General features: G+C 38.8%; 3 protein-coding genes and 1 pseudogene across 3 annotated transcripts; all 4 read left to right on the forward strand.

Annotated features, from left to right (window-relative positions):
• Positions 1-1415: 1415 nt before the first annotated feature.
• On the forward strand, positions 1416-3921 carry LOC111581233 (signal-regulatory protein beta-2-like). Its single transcript, XM_055016883.1, has 5 exons — positions 1416-1690; positions 1878-2240; positions 2348-2479; positions 2641-2699; positions 3784-3921. The coding sequence occupies exons 1-5, from the start codon at positions 1456-1458 to the stop codon at positions 3919-3921; spliced, it is 927 nt and encodes a 308-aa protein (XP_054872858.1). The 5' UTR covers positions 1416-1455.
• A 3615-nt stretch (positions 3922-7536) lies between these two features.
• On the forward strand, positions 7537-9806 carry LOC111581242 (uncharacterized; annotated as a pseudogene).
• A 932-nt stretch (positions 9807-10738) lies between these two features.
• Positions 10739-19830, forward strand: LOC111581249 (uncharacterized). The gene is made up of 5 exons (XM_055016884.1): positions 10739-11096; positions 11181-11357; positions 16594-16923; positions 17037-17396; positions 19811-19830. Exons 1-5 carry the CDS (start codon positions 10739-10741, stop codon positions 19828-19830), a joined length of 1245 nt encoding a protein of 414 aa, XP_054872859.1.
• Positions 19831-21797: 1967 nt separating this feature from the next.
• Positions 21798-24272, forward strand: LOC111581258 (uncharacterized). The gene is made up of 6 exons (XM_023289374.3): positions 21798-21855; positions 21956-22282; positions 22613-22972; positions 23131-23253; positions 23347-23390; positions 23498-24272. Exons 1-6 carry the CDS (start codon positions 21813-21815, stop codon positions 23627-23629), a joined length of 1029 nt encoding a protein of 342 aa, XP_023145142.3. The 5' UTR covers positions 21798-21812; the 3' UTR covers positions 23630-24272.
• Positions 24273-24487: the final 215 nt, after the last annotated feature.

Here is a 24487-nt window from a genome sequence, read left to right on the forward strand (position 1 = left end):
AGTTAACCCTTGTAATGTCCTCCTAGTTGCCGTACACCTTTTGTCCTCTGGCGTCAAAACTGACCCCGCCTGGTTTGACTGTTATTTAAAGCATATAGTATAAATTATCAGTCAAATCTGTGTTAAACCTTTAGTCTTACTTCAATCTAACCCACTACCACAAAATTTTCCCCTTGTTTTGGAATTTAGAGCCAAATAGACCTTGTTTACATAAAAGTATATGACGGCAAAAGATTTTATTTGGGATCAGAATGACCCCAGGACAACAGGAGGTTAATTTGGTCAATTTCCATGTCAATATGCACATTTCCTGAGTAAAGGGTGCACGTGAAATGAGGTAATATGTAATACATTGCAAGCATGTGACCCGAGGCTGCTCTTTGATTGGTTGCTTCAGGTTTTCAACTCGATTCTACACCCCGTAGACTCCCACTTTAACAGGTAATATATTGGTATTTTTTTGTTTTGTTAAACTTAATGTGATAGCACAATGATTAGTAGTATTGACTGGTATTCTTGATAGTAAGCCCACACTGAATGTAAATTCACTGATTGGTGGTGCAGTGTTGCTTGTTTATATGGGACTGAATTAATTTCTGCTGAGCAGCAAAGTGGTACATCAGCACATCCTGCTGGTGATTCATGGTTATGTATGTGGTTCACTAAAATTCTTTTTGATCCTAAAACTGTGCCACTCCCCCCTCCCTCAGAAAATGTCATATCTATCTATATTGCATATCTATTTAATATCTATTTAACATAATAAAATTTAGTATCTGTTCCTCTCCCTATTAAGTAATATGGAATACTTAAGTTCTGCGCTTATTTTTTTAAATGATCCATATTGTGTGTTCCCATGTAGAAATATTTTTAAATTATTGCATATTCTCATATTTATATGTTGCTTTATCCAATCAAAATAGACTTTAATGAAAGTATCTCCCCTGAAAGACCCTCTGTAGTTACTGTAAGTTTCAGCCCACAGCCTTGGCGAAGACACCATTAAAGCTCTGCTGGTGTTGTTTCATGTTAGGTTGGAAAGTTTTGATCGATCTTTTTCCACTGTGGTAGTACCAAGAGACGCAACAGGCCAATCAGATTGTTCTGAAGTTGTTCCCTCCCATTTGATATGATTACATTAAGGCAAAACATCTTAAATCGCAAACCAAAATCAGCTGCAGTGAAGAAATGCAAAATGCTGATCGTATTTTATTTACTGCTGATGCTCCCAGTTGGACGTGAGTATCTGTAGAATGGTCAACTTCTTTATAGATATGTTTCATTAATATTATCATCTTCTCACTGTAATAGAGATGGTGAACACATTTTTGCTGGTTTTTAATCACAGTTTATTTTTCAGGATCCACAGATGATCAGAACTTTGTGACAACAACTGTTAGAGTTGGAGAAAGTGTGACTTTAACATGTTCCCGCAACAAATCAGGACAGGTTTCAATGCTTTTCTGGATCAGATTTTTTGCTGGAAACTTGCCTGAAATCTTGGGGAAAACATTTAGTTTTGACTATAATGATAAGAAAGAGATTTCTCGCATTAAAACAAAACAAGAGCCTGGACGATTTGTTCTACATATCAGAAAAACAGAGCAAAGTGATACTGCATTTTACTACTGTTTAATATCACAGCATCGTAGCATTAGGTTTTTGGAGGGAATCTTTCTGAGAGTCGAAGGTACGTAACATTTCTTAACTGGTATCGTTAAACATTACATTATTACAATGATTAATTCAATGTGAATACATTTTGAACATTTATTTTTTATCATGGATGTAAATACCCATTTTTAACTTTAACTTTTTGCCTGTAATCCATTTTTGTTTTCATCAAAAAAGAGTAAAAATTGTTTTCAATTTTCCAGGACCAGAACCTGATATCACTGCCGTCATTCAACACTTTCTACCTGATCCAGTTCATCCAGGAGACTCAGTGACTCTGCAGTGTTCAGTCCTCTCAGACTCTGAGAAGAATACATGTCCAGAACAACAACACAGTGTGTTCTGGTTCAACATTGGATCAGATGAATCTCCTCCGAGTCTAATTTACGCCCAAACTAACAGTGGAGATGAATGTGAGAGGAGTCTGGAGGCTCCATCTCTACAGAGTTGTGTCTACAGCTTCTTCAAGGAAAACATCAGCTCGTCTGATGCTGGGACGTATTACTGTGCTGTGGTTGCATGTGGAATGGTAGTTTTTGGAAATGGAACGAAACTGGACATTGAAGGTAAGTGTACCATATTTTAATGCAATAGGGAATCATTATTACCTTATCTGATACCATAACTTCCTGATTACCACTTCTTAACTTTATTCTTTACTTTATTCTTTCAGTTGTCAGCACACATGATTCACAGAAGGACGATACATTTCTATTTCTGTTATGTGCTGCTTTGGCTGTAAGTCTGATTGTTATAGTGTTCCTTGTTCATGCCATCAGGAAAAAATCTTGTGATTGTTGCAAAGGTGAGAATAGTTACTCTTATGCCGATCTATTAATCTGTTTTTTTCCCAAATATTACTTAATTTGATGCATGTTAGTTTGTGAGTAAACTCAAAATATCATTGATGTTAATCATAGTAAAATCCTTACATTTTTCTGCTTCCTCTTTTTTAATGTAATTCAGATTCAGTTGCGCTTCAACCAAATTCTGAGACAGTCAGTGGCAACGAGCAAAATCATCAGGTAAGAAATTCAGAGATGTATCTGAAAAACTTAACAGCAATATTTATCTCTTTACATGTACACGCATTCAGTTTTTTCATTTTCAACTTTGCACCTCAGAGGAATCCAGAGTCTTTGGTTTATTCTACAGTAGTCTTCACCAGGAGGAATGCTGACAAAGCAGGAAGAAGAAATGCAACAGCAAAGAAAGACACCATCTACAGTGATGTCAGGGCTTTTGTCAGAGATTAACAATCTAAAAGCTGGATTTAGGCATGGATGCTGATGTAATTTTTGTGTGACGCACTGCTGGAAATAACTGCTCTAGAGGCACTGACGCTTGCTTTTCACCTCATAATATATCCAGGGAACTAAAAGATACTATGATGTGCATAATTTCTCTGGCCATTTTGATCAAACTGTTTACAATATTTCAAAAAAACATTTTTTAGTCTTGCTACTGCAGAAATGGAAAGTAATAACGATGCATTAAATAACCACCTGCAACTGCCTTAGCATTGTGCCCTTTATTACGAATAGTTTTTAAGAGGATTTATGATACATTTGTGTTCAGGCCATCATTTTAGAAGATGTATCGTGAAAGCCTTAGGAAGGGTTAACTTTCTATCTTACTTGCAATGCAGTTTTTAGAGTGTCCACTTTCTCCCAAGATGCTCATGTTTGTATGAATGATTGCAAAACACTTTTTTTGAAAGGAATTGATGTGTCTGTACACGTGTTTATACCTCTGATAATAAAACTCCAACAACTGCACAAACCCTTCTTTACTTCAATTACTCTCAGTTCAACATGTCAGTGTGACTAACGGAATGTGTTTATTTGCAACACAAAGCACAATGCAATCATCTTATTGCCATTTTACAGCTCAACTGTCATTTCCAAAACCAACTCCACTGTTCATATTTTGTATAAAAATTTAAAAATCCACAGAGCTCAAAGTGACCACAGCCTCAATCATGCAGAACTTAAAGCATATTTAAAATTTAAATGTTTGAGTTAAGCCAAAATTCACCCCCCATACAGTTGTGATGAACAGGGAAATGAGCTTTTACAGTCAAGTTCAAACGTTCTTTTCTCTGTAAAGTTGGGCTTCGACTGCACTACAACGGCAGCGGTGTGCATGTGTGGACTGTGTAGACAGGGCTGGATTGGCCATCTGGCGTACCGGGCGATGCCCGGTGGGCCGAAGCACATTTTTGGGCCGGCACAGGGGGTGTCATAATTTAACCATCATATATAAATATACATCCTTTTTGTCGATCGCGACGGCCCATTGGTTAATTTTTTTGAAGGACATTGGACTAATCCAATGAAATCTCTCAGCCCTCCTCGGCCCGCCCCTCCCCGGCCTCTTGACCAAAGTCATCAAATTTTGCCGTTTGAGTTGGCCGGAAGTGGAGAGGCGCAAAGATGGAGAAACGGCCCAAACGAAAGGGGGGCGCTGAAAAATTGCGCGAATAAACGCTTAAAAGCCTGCAAGTCGATGCAGCAAAATGCTGCTAAATAAGTGACATGTTTGCCGTTGCTTCCACTACTTCACCTGCGGCAGCGACTGCTGCTGCCATGATAGAAAAAGAAGGCGAAGTTCAGGGGGAGTCGGAGGAAAAGGAGTAGGAGGAGAAGGAGGAGGAGGACGGAGGGAGAGACGTGACACAGCAGGGACAGATCGACGAGGTCACATTAGCTTTAAAACTATGCCTTAACTGATTCCAGCTCTTTTTCTTTTCTTGATCATCTATGCATCTCTCTCTCTATCTTTCTCTCTCTCAATCTCTCTCTTCATACTTTAAGGTTCCATTTTGGTGAAGAGCTCCACTTTAAATTCAAGTTGGTAATTTTGACAGTTTGTAATAAAATTTTAAATAAAGTCCCTGTGAGAAGTGACAGACTGTATCTTTTTTTTTTTTTTTTACATGGTTACTCTCTTCCACGTAGGCTGCTGCATTTTTTTTTTTTTTTTTTTTGAAACAATACAATGTGCACATATATCCTCTGGTATGTCGTATGGCTTGGCATATTGTATAAATAATCATGGTGGGCCACCATGACCAAAAACGCCAGGGCCATATTTTGATCCCAGTCCAGCCCTGTGTGTAGATATGATCTTCTGCACGTTTAATACCGAGTCCTCCAAACAGATTTTAGCACACTAGAAAAGTTGCATTATAGCAGCAATTGCACATGGGTCCCATCAACAGTTGTCTTTGTACACCTCCACAAGAAGTTTCAGGCTTAACATGTGGGTCTGAAGGGATTGACTTACTTTTGCAGCCAAGTGGTCAATTAAGGAACTGCAGTTTTTAGGCCTGGACAGAAAGTTTCTGTTGTGTTTAGTAAGTAATGGAAAGCTGAAGAAAATCTGACCCTTTTAAACTGTAAATATATTTTAAATCCTACAAAATGTGCCTGATTGGTCCATAAAAACTAACTTGTTCATTGCTGGGCCAAAGGCTGTTGACACGCAAAAGTCCACTCAGTGTCATCAGTGTTCACTATTTTAAATCTCCAGCAGCAGAGTGTAATGCTGCCAATAAAACAGCTGCTCTTATCTACTATTGGCCCAGTGTAGGTTAGTCCTGTTATGCTCTAATAAATTGGGATGGAACTGAAAAGGAGGCTGTGAAATACAGGGAATCATGAGCAACATGACACAACTCACAAAGTTTTGATAAAGAGCATCATAAACAACAGACTTTGAAGCTGATATTGCTTCAACACCTTTTCTCTGCATTGATGTGTCTGTTCTGTACACACCAACACTTGTCATTCAAATAAGCGAGTACTTTAAAATCAACTTGCATAGTACTTCCCTTTGTCATTTCTGTGGTTTTCACCCCTTTGAACTTGGCAGAAGCAGCACAGAGAAACCTTCTTGAGAGCAGCAACTGAACTCTATCTGCTTTCCACTGCCACCAACCTCAGCAGAGACAACAGAGGCAGTGTGAACAGACATACATGCTTCCTGGAGGATGATTATTAATGAATATGATGAGCCTTGCACCTCCAGACTCATGTTTATGATGCTAAGTGAAATGTTAAAGGGACTATTGTGTGCATTGCCATGGAATTTAGTACAGATTAAATGACAAGATGCTGACGTCCACAGAGGCAGCATGAATTGTCATTACTTTGTTGATCTCCTGATTGCTCAATTACCGTTATCCTCAGTATCATATCAGTGTCGGATCAATATTTTAAATTTTCTGATGCCAGTAAATTCCTGAAAAACCATCGACACTGAATCCGAGCACTTCATCTCAATAGCAATAGCTCATGGGCACAATGGAAATATGTAATGATATAATGTAAGACAGTAGTGCACACATGACTGCAACTGTAGTACAATGCACTTTATTTCACTGCCAATACTGTATGAACATCTGCAAATATAAATCTTACATCTTGAAAACATTACCTTCCTATCCTGTATGTTTAGAACTTTTTAGAAAACACTGGATCAGTACAATCCAAATTATGTTCATTCACAATGGAAATATTAGAATTGCTTACTGGGAGTCTGATTTGGGCTCCAAGGTTACATATGTATCATTTTGACTATGGAAAACAATTAAGAAAAAAGTGAAAAGTTTGTATCTCTTAACATCTGCAGTTATGTAACTTTACCCCAATTCTACGTAAATATCTCAAGCACCAAAGAAAAATGTAAACAGGACAGAAAAAATTAATATTGAACTGTTATGTTTCAATATTGATACTTGAATTTCCCTCGGGATTAAGAAAGTATCTATCCTATCTATCTTCACATAAAGCATCCTTGTTAACAGCTTAGTAGAAATGTTATGCTCTGGGGCTGTTTTGATGCCAGTGGAACTGCTGCTTTTCACAAAGTAAAGGGAATGATCACCTAAATTGGTTGAATTTGAATGCAGTCAGGTGTCCAACAAGACAATGACCTCAAACAGTAGGCCAGAATTAAGGTTTTGATGAGGGTTCCCCAAAGTGCTGACTTAAACCCTGTTTAGGACTTGTGGACTGTCCTGAAGAATCAAGTCCTTGTCAGAAATCCAACTATTTTAGTTCTACTGGAATAATTCTGTCAAAAAGAGTGGTCAAACATACAACCAGAAGTTTACAGAAGCTTGTGGATGGCTACCAAAAGTGGCTAGTTAAGGTGAAAATGGCCAAGGGACATTTAACTAAATATTTGATTTGCTTTATATATATTATTGACAGAGTAGATTTTGTCGTATTTCCATAAGACCAAGAATAAATCTATGAAATAACCAGAATGCATGGATGTTTTTTGTGTGGGTTTCAATGATTCCATCGTAGAAAATTCAGTTATAGGAGTCATAATTTATTGGTCCAAGATTATGTGTAAGGTGAGAGTTAGAACAAGCAACACTGCACCCCTGTCCTGATGTAAGCAATAGACATTCTGTTTCTGTGGCACATTCTGCAAATCTGTTAATGTTTGGCTACCAGATTGCTTCACAAATTCACGTTAACATATGTTTGGTTGAATAATGTGGTTTCACACCTTTACAGTGGACACATCGTAAAACATCTGTGTGTCTGAAGTTTCTGGTTGTATGTTCAGATGTGCAGCTGATAGTGAGAGCATGTATGGACAAGCTTGTAACATTAATGAAAACAAAACACTTTCACATTGTCTTTCAAATGACTGAGTTGATGGATGAGAAACAGGTGATACAATCGTCAAAGCCCTGGATGAGACCAATGTGGCAGGAAGTGCACTTTAGAATCTTTTTTTTTCTGTGGCAACCAATCAGATGCATTTGGCAGTGTGACAAAGAGGGTCTTGGCCAAGTTACATCACCTCCTACACTCATTTAAACAGCCACAAGGTCCCTGACAGGAGACATTGTCAAGATGATCGTGTTGTGGATTATGTTGCTTGTTCTTCATCAAGGATGTAAGTACTTTCTCATTTTTACGTGGCGTTTCTAGATCGTGGATTTCCTAAATTATTGTGAGTTAATTTCTTATGTATTTTATGTTTTCCTTCAATCCAGATACACTCATTCCAGTGATCCCAGTTCAAACTGGTGAATCTACAACCTTCATATGTGCTCGGTCTAATACTGGTCTCGACCGAGGAGAAATCCACTGGTACAAGCAAAGTGTTGGAGATAATCTGAAACTAATTGTGACTCTGCTGAGATCAGCACCTCAGTTTGCACCAGAGTTTCCTACCTCAAGATGGAAAGTTAATAGTGATCACAATTTCAGCAACCTGACTATTTTGAGGACAATCCAGGAGGACGAGGGAATCTATCACTGTGCAATCATTGAGTGAGCTGCCAATTTTAAATGCAGTTCAACATTTTTGATAGTAAAAGGTAATAATATGAGCTGCTTTCATCATATTTTGCAAATGTTTTAACCACTAAAGTTGGACTGTATACATGTTGAACATCTGTCAGTGAACATGTAATGAAAACCCACTAAACCTATTTCAGTTTCAGTCTGATTATAGTTACATTTATTGCACATTTCTTCTGTTTATATCCAAATTGTTATCATAATAATTCCTGCTCATATGAGTTTGATGTTAAAAAAAAAAAAAAAAGTCACATGTGAGGTCTTGTCAGACTTCAAAATGTGCTTTGACGTCTCATCCTGTTAACAGTTTTTTCATTACACAGGAGACAGTCAGAAGACATCAGACTACACTGTTGTTCAGCAGTCCACAGCATCACATTCAGTCCATCCAGGAGAATCACAGACTCTCCAGTGTTCAGTCTTCTCTGACTCTGAGAACAAAACATGTTCAGGAGATCCGAGTGTGTTCTGGTTCAGACCTGGATCAGATAAATCTCATCCAGACATCATCTACACTGATGTAAACAGACCTGATGAATGTGAGAAGAGATCTGACACTCAGAAGAGCTGTGTTTATCACTCCTCTAAGACCTTCAACTCCTCTGATGCTGGGACTTACTACTGTGCTGTGGCCACATGTGGACAGATACTGTTTGGAAATGGAACTACTCTGGTTAATCAAGGTAAAGGATCATGATACTATTCATCAGAAAATTTTAGTATTCAGACGTTACATTATAGAGTCAAGATCAACAGTCATTTAAGAAGTGGTGACGTTAAATAATATATGCTTTTCCTCATCTTTCAACTTCAATATTTCCTCCTTTTTATTGTGTTTCAGGATCCAGCATGTGGTCAGTCAGTCCAGTTACTTTTCTGCTGTGCATCTTCTTAGCTCTAAGTCTCATTATTATAGCCATCCTCATTTACAGCATCAAGGAAAACAACTGTGATTATGGCAAAGGTAATGCAAGTTATTCATATTTCTCTGAATAAACTAAATTTTTTTTTAAAGAACTGCATTGTTATTTATTGTTATCTATGTATTTCATAATGCAGCTGCTGCTGCCCAGCAGAAAACCTGTGGTGGTCAGAAAAATCAACAGGTGGAGTACTGTACTCCAGTAAAACTGACATCATTTACAAAATTAATTAATCAAAGTCATTAAGGTGTTGACATTGCTCATATTTTTCCTATTTTTATTTTTACAGAAGGATTTGGACAGATGGATTTATTCTGCCGTTACCTTTACCATGGTAAAGGCTGACAGTGCAATAAAGGAGGCCAAAGCAGCAGAGAGAGAGAGGATCTACACTGCTGTCAAGGCTTTTGGACTGGATTAGTGAGTCAACAGATGTTTGGCAGCGATTTGTATTGAATAATGCAATGTTGTTTTGTTTATTGCTAAAGGGCTTTGTATATGCTGTAGTACAGTGTATTGATAACATTTAGTGAAGAAGTTATGTCCTTATTTTTAAATGTATTTAGACGAAATTCATCTTTTACAACCAAACACTTGCAAACAGGAACAACCTCGAACTGAAATGTTCTTAGTTTTAAGTTTGGTTGAAAACATTTGTTTTCATCTCTTCCTCGTTTCACCTCACTCCTGTCTACAATGAAACCAAAATAAATAAATACTTCATAAAGTTTTTTTTAAAGGCAAAGTAATATTTTTTTCAAGCAGAAATGTATAAACTGTGCTGTTCTAACTCTGGAAGGTGAATACGGATACTTGTTTTAAGTGGAAACAAATGAACTCAGGTTTTTTCAGGTGTTGAAGGTACAAACAACGTGCACAAATGAGGAGACTCTTACAAAATAACAATTCAGCATTATAGGGTGGCATGGCTCAGTGGGTAGAGTGGTCGTCTTGTAACCGGAGGGTTGCTGAGCAAGACACTGAACCCCTAACTGCTTCTGATGGGTCGTGGTTAGCGCCTTGCGTGGCAGCTTCCGCCATCTGTGTGTGAATGGGTGAATGTGATGTATAATGCAAAGCGCTTTGGGTATCGTTTCAGGTATAGTAAAGCGCTATATAAATACAGACCATTTGCTGAGAGGCAGCAAAATATTCCTTTACACACACTGCCATGAATGTCGTCCAACTTACTATCCTTCAAGGTTTTTGTATTCGAATGGATTTAAGCTCTTTCTGTAAATGAGTCTCGAATCTGTGACTACTGAAGTGCCCTGAATTTGCAACCAAAATGTTGTCCAAACTTTCATTTGAAATTTCTAGGGAGCTTCTGTAATTTTCTAGCAGAAAGGAGGAAGAAGAAAGGTGCACAATTATTACAAACTGACAGGTTCCCAGGTTAATACTAGTTCTTGGTGAACAGGGCTTCATAGAACACAAAGCTAACTTGAAAGTATGTGAGCTGTGTTCATCTGTGAGTTTGATGAAAAGTTGCAGGGTCTAAGGGAGAGGAAATGTGGCCAAACCCACAACAAAAGTCATGAGAAGACTGTTTGTGTGAGACAGAGAGAGAAAAATCCCTCTTAAATGTGTAATTTGTCATGCAGATAGAGCTTTGCATTTTTATCAGTGCACACAATTATTGACAAAACAAGTGATGAATTGCTCCTCGAGGAATCGCTACCTTATGGAGAAATTTGAGTGTCTCTGTGATCCTGAAATGTTGTCAGGGGAAATGGCACTTGATGGAGTCTCCCAAGGCAAATTGTTTCTGGGAAAAAGACCACACAAAGAGCAATTTGTAAAACCCAAATGACATCAAGGACAAGGAAAGGTGCCACCTCACCTGAAAAAGGGAGACCGGAGGCCCCTCTTGGGGTGAGGCTCAGGAGGGAAGCTCATGAGGGTCGTTTCTCTTTGAGTCCAGATTGTGGAGGGGACAACTCTGACTGTTGTTTGTGCAATGCACTGAACGGCAGCTCGGAGTACCTGGCTTTCTGGGAGTCTCTGGGTGCTGTCCTGGATGGGGATGGAGAAACCTGGAGGGAGGTGATTGGGAGGAACAGCACACCTGATCTGAACCTGAGTGGTGTTCTGTCATTGGATGTCTATGCTAGTCATGGTTCAGCCATAGCAAACGCCATGTTTGAGCACAAGGTGTCTCATAAGTGTACCTGGTAACAGAGTACCTTAGGCCAAAGGTCGATGAATTACTTTGTAGTTGTGTCATTAGACTTGTGACCTGTTGTCTCAGCCATGTTCAAAGCCAACCTTTCCGAAGTGGTAGTTAGGACCTGTGACCAGAAGGTCACTAGTGCCTGTTGTGACCCACTGGTTGACATCCGTGGTGAAGGAAACAGTCAGGCTGAAGAAGGAGGTCTTTTGGGCCTGTTTGGCTTGGGGGGTCTCTTGAAACAGTGGATGGATACCAGTCAGCCAAAAGGGTTGCATCTGTGGCAGCAACAAAAACTCAAGTCTGAGGACTGTTTGGAGAGGCTATCTAGAAGGACTTTTGGTGGGCCTAAAAGAGATTCTGGAAAACTGTTCAACATCTCAGGAAGGGGAGGCGGGGCTTGACCCAGGCTGTGTGCAGCCAGGTGGGAGAACCGCTGACCTGGACTGGGGACATTGTCAGGCAGTCGAAAGAGGATTTCAAAGAACTTCATAATCCAGTTAACATGTCCTCTCTTGAAGAAGCAGAACCTGAAGATTTGATGAAAGCTTTGCCCACATCCATGGTAGTGGTTTCCAATGCCAACTCTCCTCATATTTCTCTTCTCAAAGTCCTTTGTAAAGGCCTTCCATATGTCTGTCATGAGAATAACAGGCAGAGCCACATGCAGCAGCGGCACTGACAGAGAAAATCTGTGGTGAACCATTTCTCTGCATCTGTAAGCTAACCAGGCCCGGAGTGGCTAAACGGGAGGACCGGGACAGTTCCTGGTGGGCCGGTCTGATGTTTGGCCGCGAGGGCCGGTGTTCACTTTCTGTTTTGTTTTGGTTTTTTGGGACTGGTTTTCAGTCATGGCACTGGGTTGATCATGTATACTGCTACAGCGGTCCCTGGGCCACCTCCACTGGCAGCTCTTTTTTCTTTTTTTTGCAGGCGCACTCTGACATAACACGGCCGTGCACACCGTCAGAGGTGTTTGAAAGATGGAAAATAGAACGCGCAAGGGTGGCGCGAAGAAGGCAAGAATTAAAAAGAGAAAAGCTCTAGAAACACATGCAGCCAAATGTGCTGAACTTGTAGGCTTTCTCACTAAAACGAGCTCGTGGTTTGAAACAACAAATGAGGACGATGAAACGGACACCACAAGATGTTGAACATTTTCTGCAAACCACCATTCAAGTTAATTCATTATCAAGTCAATGAACTGTGTGGCATTGTGGCAAATAACATAACATTATAGAATTTAAATAATAGTAAGATGCGACACCACATAACTGGGAAACTGTGTCTTATAGCACCTCAGAGTGTGAAGAAATCCAGCACCAAGCAGCAGCCATGAGCCCACAAGTCCAAAGTGGGCAGGTCGGAGCTCACTGAGTGAATATTATTAGAATTAATATAATGAAGAGTATAGTGTAGATCTGCTCTATATGAAAAGTGCCCTGAGAATGCTAGATGATTCAGCACTACGTTAATGAGACTGACCTGAACTGATCAGAAGGCTTTGAAAAAAGGGAAGATTTTTGAAACTAGAGGAAGTGTGAAAGGGACTGAACACAGAGGCAGCAGCTCAGTAGCAGAAACTTGAAACCGCAAGTCAGGAATGAGACAGATGAAAATGAGTCAGTTGATAGTTTTGATTACTTTGCTGGCCCTCAGTCACAGGATGTTCATACATACATTCTGATGTTGTAAAGAATAATGTTGGAGATGTGCACTTATGTTGAAAGAAATCCACATTGTGAAGCAACCCTTACTTGCACTGAATTGGAACTATTTTAGAAAAATACACTGAATTACAAGGCTTTACAGAAAAATGCACTATTGTAGACTTAACATGTAAGGTTATAATTACATGATTTTAATAATAATTGGTCGTGATCTAAAGTGGGCTGATCTGAGGCATGAAACTCCAGGGCTGAAAATGAGTCCCACTCCGGCCCTGAAGCTAACAGTATATACTTGATTTTTGTTTTAAATTGAATGCATATTTATTGATTTATTAACCCTTAATTTGGACATACTGCCACTCCTTAACTGAATATAGTGATGCAAACTGGAACAGAGCTCATCAAGGCTGTCAAATCAACAATCAATAACATTTCAAAGCTCTGATGTTGCCAAACAAAAAAAAGAATCAAGGTGGGACAAGTGTACCTTCCTCGCATCTCCCCTCAACATTCAGCCAAAACCAGTGAAACACACCAAACCATAGCACAGCCAAATGTGAAGAAAATGATCAGGACAGCCTGACTGAGCAGGTTTGTGTGTCCATCTCTCTTATAGCTCAATTCGGTTCAATTCAATTTTATTTATATAGTACCAATTACAGTCAAATTGTCTCAAGACGCTTTACAGAATCCATATGCCTGAACCCCCAGAGCAGCCCCAAGGCGACAGTGGCAAGGAAAACACCCTTTTAACAGGGAAAAAAACCTCGAGCAGAACCCGGCTCTAATGTGGGGGGACCCATCTGCCTGCTGGCCGGGCGGGTTGAGAGGGACAGAAGAGGTAGAGAGGTAGAGATAGAAGGATAAGGGTAGAGGTAGAGGGGTAGAGGTGGAGGTAGAGGGGGAGGCATGGGAGAAGAGAGGGGTGGGGAACAAGGAACATATACAGTTGGATACATGTATGATAAGCTAGATGATACAAAGTACAAGCTAGCATTGAAATTGATTTGTATTTTACTGTTATGGTGTACGGCTCTGGCATAAATACACTACATATATAGCTGGTAGTAAAATTCAAACAGTATGTAGATGAGCACATCAAGTGTAGTGAAGGTGATGCAGAGTAGACTGGTGGAAATGGGCAGCTGGAAGCAGTGGGCTGGAGGAAGGTCAGCAGCAGCATCCACAGATGGAGACGAGGCCAGTTGGTGGGAGAACAACCACAGATCTGAAGCATCCAGCTCCAGGACCAGGGACACTCGGGGAGAGGACACAGGGAGAAACAGTGAGTGTAATGCAATAACGGTATATATATTAAATATCATGGTAGATCGAGAAAGGCTCTTAACTTTAAAAGCTTTTAACTTTTCCTGTAAATTATGATTTTAGACCAATCATTTTGTAAGATAGAAGTTCATGAAATTGGGCTGCACAGTGGCGTAGTGGTTAGCACTTTCGCCTTGCAGCGAGAAGATCCCTGGTTCGCGTCCCGGCTTTCCCGGGATCTTTCTGCATGGAGTTTGCATGTTCTCCCTGTGCATGCGTGGGTTTTCTCCGGGTACTCCGGCTTCCTCCCACAGTCCAAAAATATGCTGAGGTTAATTGATTACTCTAAATTGCCCGTAGGTGTGAATGTGAGAGTGCTTGTTTGTCTATATATGTAGCCCTGCGACAGACTGGCGACCTGTCCAGGGTGTCCCCTGCCTTCGCCCGAGTCAGCTGGGATAGGCTCCAGCCCCCCCCCGCGACCCTAGTGAGGATTAAGCGGTGTATAGATAATGGATGGATGGAAGTTCATGAAATTGCACTTTTAAAATAGATACACAGCAGTGCAAGACCAGCTTCCTGACATTAAAGCCGAGTGAAACAGGAAGAACAGCCCCTTTGTATTCACACCTTAGAAGACCAACCACAGCAGTGCTAAAGTTTCCATGCATCATTTGTTTGTCAGTGGTGACTGAATTTGTGTGTTTGTGTGTCTGTGTGTCAGGAGTGAGCAGTGCTGTGCACACAAAGACAAGCCATAAAGTACAACAAATGATACAAAGTATAGGTAACTTTTAGTCTGTTTTGTTTTAAATCACATTTTATGTTGTTGTTTGCACCCTCCAGTATGTATAACTGCATGTGTATTTTGTGTAAATTGACTGGATGCAGCTTTGTGTCAGAAATCACTGATTTAGGGAACTAACTGTTTAGACTGTAGGACGATCTTTATGGTCAAAACTCCAGCTCCATTTGTACTATTAACAGCATTTTTTTTAAGTTCATTTTTTGGTATTTTTGCCCTTATTGGACAGTGAACAGGGAACAGACAACATGGGGTTAAATGTTTTAGTACGTTTTTTGTAAATTGATTTCTGGGGATAAAGGGGCAGATAAAATAAGACTTGTCTTCTTTCTGCTCCCGTTCATTCTAGTTTGGAGAATGTTTGTATTTACATTAAAAAAAATATTTTACAAATGAATGAAATAAAGAATAAATAAAAATAGAGGGAGGTATGACATGAGTCAGAAACTTTTGATCTCTTCAGTGTGAATGTGTTTCTGTGATACTATCAGCAGTGTTCTACTTCTCCTTCTAACCAGCCTCCTGAACAGAGATGAAGCAGTGTAGAGGATGGAGGCTGAGACCACAACCACCTGCCCAACTCTGTCTGCTGTGATCTTCCTGCTGAAGTGATTGACAGCAGAGTGGGCGGGTCATCACTGATGATGTGGAGCTTCTGAACTGGTTGATCCACACAATATTTAAGGTGGCTCTTTTGTCTTTATTTATCATTGTGGTATCAATAATTTGTTTAAAATGAGAAATGCAGCAAATAAAAAAGAAACTTAACTGTTAACTTCATGAGTCATTTGTAAATGTATTTACTTTTCCTTGATGGTCACATTGATGTTAAGTAAGACCCAATTTTGTTTGGATAGGACCCAGTGAAACCTCATCCAATCTAATCCCCGGAAGTGTGAGAGCCATATTTTTGATTCTCAGGAAGTTTTTTCATTTCTCAAGTTAATTCTTGCACATACATAAACTAAGTGTTCGTAACTGAGCCTGGTCATCCCTGATAATTTCCTGCAGTGTCGCTTACAGGTCATCTTTGTCTTTGCTGCTTCACTTTAGATCATTCTTTTTAAATCTGTCTATTTTAAGTAACCAGATTCATGGAGATTTCAGTTCTAAATTGCTAGAGTGGCCTTTTAACCATGACTTTAATCACAGTTCATTTACAATTAGAATCTTCCTCTGACCTTCAGAAAGTAGTTTAAGCTGCTCAACCTTCATCAAACCTGAATTACAATGTTGAAAAATCATCCTTGAACAAAAGTTTGTGTTTATCTGAATTAATTATTTTTAAGGTTTTGTTTCTAAATGTGTTTGCACGTCTGCTGGTTTGATTGTGAATATTGCACGTGTATTTCTTGTGTTTATAGAAGCATGAAAGAAGAACTTGCTGTTGGTGTTGTTTCATGTGTTTCAGTTGGAAAGATGTTTGGTATTATTTCCACTGTGGTAATACAGTGAAAAGCCAACAAGACCAGAAGCCAATCAGATCGCTCTGAAATTGTTCCCTCCCACTTGATGCGATTACATTTAGGCATGTCATCTTATCTTCTGCTTCAATTTGAATTCAGTCACCAGTGGATTCATCAGAAAATGTTGGTCCTGTTTTATTTCCTGCTGATGCTCAGAGTGGGGCGTAAGTATATTTAGAGAGGTCACACTTACTGCACAAATCAGTCTCTGTTATTGATACATGATTTTACATTTATGATTGTGTCTGTTGTCGTTAATGAGTCTTTTTCTTTCTTTCTTTTTTCAGGCTGCACTGACAGTCATACCTTTGTCAGAAAGACTGTCGGTGTCGGACAAAGTGTGAATCTCACATGTACTCGCCAGGCATCTTTGCATGGACAAACCTTGTACTGGATCAGACTTGTGTCTGGAAAATATCCAGAATTCTTGGGAGGAACATTTAGTTTTGATTATGATGGTATTAATGAAACGCCTCACATTACAGCAAAACAAGAGCCTGAAGCTTTTATTCTCTATATTCATGAAACTCAGCTAAGTGACACCGGTTTTTACTACTGTATAAAAGTTAATGAGCCCTACATGGAATTTATGAATGCAACATTCCTGAGAATTAAAGGTAAATGAACTAGATTTTTGTTTCTGTTGCACTATAAATTCATAGTTTCAACAAATTTCTTGGAGATAAAGTGACTCAAACTTGTTGATGTTTTGCTTTTTTACATTTCCAAGGACCAGAACCAGACATCATTGACATCATTCAAGTCCCTCCATCTGATCCAGAACATCCAGGAGACTCAGTGTCTCTGCAGTGTTCAGTTCTGTCTGACTCTGAGAAGAAAACATGTCCAGAACAACAAGACAGGATGTTCTGGTTCAGAGCTGGGTCAGATGAATCTCATCCCAGATTAATTTATGCTGATGGAAACAGTCAAGATGAATGTGAGACGAATCCTGAGGCTCAGTCTCCTCAGAAATGTATCTACAGCTTCTCTAAAACCGTCACCTCCTCTGATGCTGGGACTTATTACTGTGCTGTGGCCACATGTGGACAGATATTATTTGGAAATGGAGCAAAATCGGACAATAACGGTAAGTATAGGACATTTTTTTACATATTGGTTAAATAATATTTGTCTTTTAAATTTAGAATCTGGTAGAGTCTATTGATATCATGAAACTTTTTTCCCAAATGTGTAATCTTACCAAAATATTTATGATTGTATCTTTTCAGCACTCAACATGCAAGATTTGAAGCCAGACAATACAGCTCTCTTTCTGGTGTCTGCTGCTTTGGCTACAAGCCTGATTGTTATAGCCTTTCTCATTTATTTCATCAAGACAAAAACTTGTGATTTCTGCAACGGTAATCTAAGTTTCCTGCACATTAATGTATCTAAAAGTATTTTACCAAATGGGGTTTTGCATTATTTAATTGTCTAGTTTAACCAACACCATCTTTCATCTTAAATCTCTGCAAACAGATGCTGCAGCAGCCAGTGGTCATCAGGAAAGACCACAGGTACAGTACTGAAAGAAAAGATTAAAATAACCCTACATTAGGTAATTACCACCTGCCAGCTCAAATTTCATATTTTAAAATACAACTTCGTATTTTTCATCAGAGAAATGAGGACTCGGTTTATTCTGCACTGGCCTTCACAAAAGTTGAGAGAAGAAATGCAAAAACATCTCAAGAAGAGACGATCTACACTGATGTCAACACTTCTGCAAGAAATTAACAACAGACGGAATTTGCAAATTGTTGGTAATATTCCTTTTTTTCTCTGATGCACTGTGAGAAAGCTTCAGCCACACTGGGGCTTGTATTTCAGTTCTGAACAAGTAAGAGAATATTCACTATTGGATGACTTTAATGCTATTTCATTTTAACATTATTGAGTCCGGACCTCAATCCAACTGAGATTTTTTGACAAAACTTGAAAAGAGCGAATCACTCGATTCCAGTGTAACCTGACAAAGTTTGAGCGATTTTTGCAAAGAAAGATGGGATAAAATTACAATGTCCAGATGTGTGAGACTGATTGAGATCCGCCCAGATGGGCTTTCTGCTATAATTGTTGCCAAATCTGTTTTAACTTTGACATGGAAAAACCTTTTTGTGTGTATATTATTATCAAAATCAGTGATTCATTGCTGAAAAGCAATTCAAATTGAACCCTTTCATGTGGGATGAATACTTTTATTGGCACTGTATAATGGCTTTTTCAGAATGCTAACTTTTTGTCTTAATGTAATGTAATACAGATATGCTAAATTAAACTGTCTACATTTGTTGCTTCTTTTTTTAAAGAAAAAATTATTGGAAAAATAATTTGTGAATAAAGTTCACATAAAATGTAAAAGCTGTTAAGTTTTTTTCCATTTCCTTTCCTTTGCATTTGCTTTAAGATTCATTTGTTTTCCAAGATGTGTGTAGTTTGAAAGCATAAACTTGCATTCATTGCAGAATTAAATCTTAGCATATTGCTTTATCTGACTGAATATTTTCTTTCTAATATTTGCAATGTTACAGGCAGATTTTGACACTGATTAAATGTCAAATTTAAGATCCTGTTTACTCAAGGAATCAACGATGATTCCTGTTTTTCCAACCTTGTACAAAGGACAGTGACGATAGAAACAGACTGAACAAACACAGAACAATAACTGAACACTATCAGAGCAGAATCTGAAAGACTTTCAAGCAAACACTAAATGTTCCAAACTTGTTTGATCAATGTGATTTGACAAAATTCTTGACAGTTTTGATATGTCAGTTCTCAACATCATCTGTGTCAAAGTCAACAAATAACAGAGAACGTGTTCAAAACTGAACAAAAAATAAAGCATCAAATTAATATTTAGTAGTCCTGCCATCAGCATGCAGTAGAGCTCTGATCCTAGCTGGCATGTTCCCCATGAGCCATTCAAACTTTTGAGGGGTAATCTGGTCCCATTCCTCTTGAATTACTGCTTTTAATTCTTCTAAATTCTTCTAATTGTTCTAAATGGTTTGTGCTTTGAAACAGACCTTTTAATAATCCACCACAGATTTTCAGTGGGGCTCATGTCTGGCCACTCTAAGCCCTGGACATTTTGCTCCTGCAGCCAAGTTCTACTGGCCCTGGATGTGTGGCAAGAGGCATTATCTAGTTGAAACATCCAGTTTTGACCTCGATGGAACAGTGCATGTGAAGAAGGGAGTATATGAGTTTTCAGAATGGCAGCATTCAGCAACACCAGCAGCACTTATGCATCCCCAAACCATGATTCTGCCTCCACCATGCTTGATAGTAGGTACTGTACATGCTGAAGATAATGCTTCACTTGGCCTTCTGCGTATCCTCACATTAGCAAGAGGAAGATAAAGCTGGAAACTGGACTCATCTGACCATAGAATCTTCTTCCACTTCCTGGCTGTCCAGTTCTTGTGTGCCTGAGCCAAACAAGGCTGGGCTAACCTCTGTCTCTCATTGATTGGGGGCTTCTTGGCACCCTTCTAGGACCTGAAGCCATGATCTAAAAGTCGGCCACGTACAGTGCAGGTGGACAAACTGGACACCAGTTTGGTTTGACCACTGCTGCTGAAGCTCCTGTGATGTCATTTGGTAGTTTTCAATGCACATGCAGATCAGGATGCGGCCATTGGATGCCCACATCTTGGTTTGTCTTCCAAGCTGTTGGTTCATCTGTATTTCTGGAGAGTGTATCCAACTGCTGAAGGACTGCATCTGAACTTCCTGGCTATCTGGCATCAGCTGCACCCTTCCTGACTGAGAATTTGTGTCTTCAGGCATGTTCCCTGGGTTATTTTCCTTGTTTTAGCCATTTTTGTCTCTGAAGACCTTTCACATGTGCTGACTTTATATAGACATGAAGCACAGCAACAAAAATTGTGTCTTTTAATAAAAGCACAACCTTCATTAGTGCATCACTGGTACCAAAATGACCCAATACTAAAAATTTCTTATGTATTTTTATGGAAACAATCAATGTTAAAATTGCAATGGCTTTTTTCGTATTTTTTAGTATTTTGTGACTGGTCTAGCAGGCAGGCAGGCAGGCATTCTCGATAGAGAACGCGTGCATACATCTAAAGGGATTTGTGAACGAAAATACAGTTGTGTTTGATTGTTGCATGGTCATAGCCAGCGAACAGTTTTATTTATGATCCAGAGATGGTTGGATCTTTTCTCCTGTGTGTGTAATAGAAATACACAACCCTAACCAAATCATAATAATCATTTTCAGTCATCACATGCAGGTGATGCTCCCCGTCCCTTATGTCACAGAGGTCTCATTATTCAGCCAGTTTTGATTGTTAGTATGAGTCTCAATCATCTGTACTTTCAACTCCTTACAACTAATAGATTAGCTATCTATTAGTCGTGCCTGTTTGTGTCTGCTCGCAGAAGCAGAACAACCACAAATTTCACATAAAATGGCCTGAATTGTGTTATATTTTGAAAGGGAGTTGTTTTTTTTTATATTGTCTGATCTGCCACCATCAAAGGAAACAGCAGTGATGGATAGTAAATGCTGTTATCTAAATACTGTAAATGCGAGCACCAACTTGTCACATAAATTAATATTTTAATCAGCTGCCACAGCAACCAGACCTTCAGAGGATCCAACAACACACACCTCCAGACATCCAAGATGCATTGTGGGCATAGTTTACCCAAGTGACTGGCCCACATGCCCACTCACTATCAGGCCTTCAAAAGACCAAATGGCCACCAGACACACTCTGACTGGCTATTGACTCTGCAGGATATGAGGATCAAAATCTTGATCATATCAAAAGGATTTCACTTCCACTGACAATGCTACTAGGAACACCAGACTCACATGAAGACAAAGAAAGATATTTATTCTACTATTTTGAACTCAGCCATTCTTTATATGCACTCATTTTTTGGAACTGCTAAAAATAATGCTGTCAATAACCTTATGATGATCAAATAATGCATTATAATATTCCATTCTCTTCCCTCTTTTTCCCTTCACTCACATTCACTGCATTGTTTATTTTGTGTTGTCATTTGTCTTAATGCGTGTTAATAGTGTGATGTAGTTATATAGATGTTGTTAGTTTAATAATATTTATATAGAAATATAAGTTCAGTGTCTCCACTGTTTTATTGTTCACATTTCCAGCTACCATCCAGTTTCACACTTTCACAAAAAACTGCAGTAAAACCATCACAGGAAATCTTACTGAACAATAGGACTGAACAAAGAAAGAAGAACTGTAAGATGAGATTGTATCATTTGGACAAAAGACTTTAACAATATATTTAAAATAAGTGACTAAATAGATAAGAATAAGTTGGTCCAATTCTCAAAGAACCAACATGACAGGAAGTGCACCTCTGAATCTTCATTGTGTGACAACCAATCAGATGCATTTGGCAGTGTGACACAGAGGGTCTTGGCCAAGTTACATCACCTCCTACACTCATTTAAACAGCAACAAGGTCCCTGACAGGAGACATTGTCAAGATGATCGTGTTATGGATTATGATGCTTGTTCTTCATCAAGGACGTGAGTGCTTTTTTAATAATTTTTACGTGACATTTGCAGTAAATGTCCTTCATCCTTTTGACTGACTGTCTTATATATTTGATGTTTTCCTTCAATTCAGACACACTCATGCCAGTGATCCCAGTTGAAGTTAGTGAATCTACAACCTTTACATGTGCACTCCATGATACTGAGATCTCTACAAAAATCCACTGGTACAAGCAAAGACTCGGAGATGATCTGAAACTAATTGTGATTCTGCAGAAATCTCTCACACCTCAGTTTGAACCAGAGTTTTCTAACTCAAGATGGAAAGTTAATAATGATGACAATTTTAGCAACCTGACTATTTTGAGTACAATCCAAGAGGACGAGGGAATCTATCACTGTGCCGTCATCGCGTGGTTTGGCAGTTCTAAGTGGAGTGGGACATATTTGATCATAAAAGGTAATAATATGAGCTACTTTCAGAAAGCTTTGCAAATGCTTTAACTACTGAAGCTGTACTGTATAAATGTTTGTAGAATAATCATTGCAACATGTTGTAAAAGTTCACGAAAACTATTTTTATTTTAATCCATATAAATTTACATTCAACGTGCATTTCTTCTATTTGTATACAGATGTTTTCAAACACTGATTCAAGCAAAGAATAGTATTAATAATCCCTGTTCACAGAAGTATAAGTAAGACATGAAATACTTAAGTCAAATTTGATGTCAGACCTTCAAAATGTGCTTTGAGGTCTCATCCTGTTAACAGCTTTTTCATTACACAGGAGACAGTCAGAAGACATCAGACTACACTGTTGTTCAGCAGTCCACAGCATCACATTCAGTCCATCCAGGAGAATCACAGACTCTCCACTGTTCAGTCTTCTCTGACTCTGAGAAGAAAACATGTTCAGGAGATCTGAGTGTTTTCTGGTTCAAACCTGGAGCAGATAAATCTCATCCAGACATCATCTACACTGATGGAAACAGACCTGATGAATGTGAGAAGAGATCTGACACTCAGAAGAGCTGTGTTTATCACTCCTCTAAGACCTTCAACTCCTCTGATGCTGGGACTTACTACTGTGCTGTGGCCACATGTGGACAGATACTGTTTGGAAATGGAACTACTCTGATTAATCAAGGTAATGGATCATGATACTATTCATCAGAAAATTTTTGTATTCAGACGTTACATTATAGAGTCAAGATCAACAATCATCTAATACGTGGTGGCATTACATATCATTTACTTTTCCTCATCTTTCACTTTCAATGTTTCCTCCTTTTTATTGTGTTTCAGGATTCAGCATGTGGTCAGTCAGTCCAGTTTCTTTTCTGCTGTGCATCTTCTTAGCTCTAAGTCTCATTATTATAGCCATCCTCATTTACAGCATCAAGGAAAACAACTGTGATTATGGCAAAGGTAACACAAGTTATTCATATTTCTTTCAACAAACTAAATATTTTGAAAGAACTGCAATGTTATCTATTGTTATCTATGTTTTTCGTAATACAGCTGCTGCTCAGCAGAAAAACTGTGGTGGTCAGAAAAGTGAACAGGTGGAGTACTGAAAACTCAGACTCACATCATTTACAAAATTAGTTAATGAATCAAAGTCATTAAGGGGCTGATATTTCTCATATTTTAAATTCATCTATTTTTACAGAAGGATTTGGACACATGGATTTATTCTGCTGTCACCTTTACCATGGTAAAGGCTGACAGTGCAATAAAGGAGGCCAAAGCAGCAGAGAGAGAGAGGATCTACACTGCTGTCAAGGCTTTTGGACTGGATTAGTGAGTCAACAGATGTTTGGCAGCGATTTGTATTGAATAATGTAGTGTTGTTTGTTTAACTACTAAAGGGCTTTGTATATGCTGTAGTATGATGTATCAGGAACATTTAGTGAACAACTTGTATCCTCACGCTTAAATGTATTTAGATTACATGCATCTTGTTCATCCAAGCACTTGTAAATAAGATTGACCTCGAGCTGAAATGTTCTTAGTTTTAAGTTTGGCAGAAAACATTTGTTGCATCTCTCGTCCTCATTTCACCTCACTCCTGTCTACAATGTAACCAAAACAAATAAATACTTTAAAAACTATTTGTTTTAGAGGCAAAGGAATATTTTTTTCAAGCAGTAATGTATGAACTGTGCTGTTCCTAATTCTGGAAGGTGAATACAGATACTTGTTTTAAGTGGAAATAACAGAACTCAGGTTTTTATTGGGGCATCATTTGTCTTAAGGCACAAAGAACGTGCACAAATGCCCTCAGCAGGAGACTTCCTACTATGATTTCTCAGATCTTTTACCCACATTTGTTGTTGATCTTCATCACAATTCTCCATTAAAATCAAAATGCCAACAAAGAAGCCTTCAGGTTATTACTACCTACAGTTGTTATGTTGTGTATCAGTATCAGGAGAAGGTATTTACCATGGTGCATTTCTGGAAATAAGTTTCCTGTATCATCATCTGAGAATCTTGTTTGGAGACAAAGACCATATTGCTCTAATAAAATGTCACATAATAATGGGCTGCTGGAAGACAGCAAAGTGTTTCTTACCCATGATCTCATCTCCACTATTTGTAGATGACTTGATACTGTTGACTACATCAGACGGTGACTTTCAACACGTTGTGGTTTGCA

This window comes from Amphiprion ocellaris, chromosome 13, assembly GCF_022539595.1.
Source record: "Amphiprion ocellaris isolate individual 3 ecotype Okinawa chromosome 13, ASM2253959v1, whole genome shotgun sequence".
Classification (NCBI taxonomy): Eukaryota; Metazoa; Chordata; class Actinopteri; family Pomacentridae; genus Amphiprion; species Amphiprion ocellaris.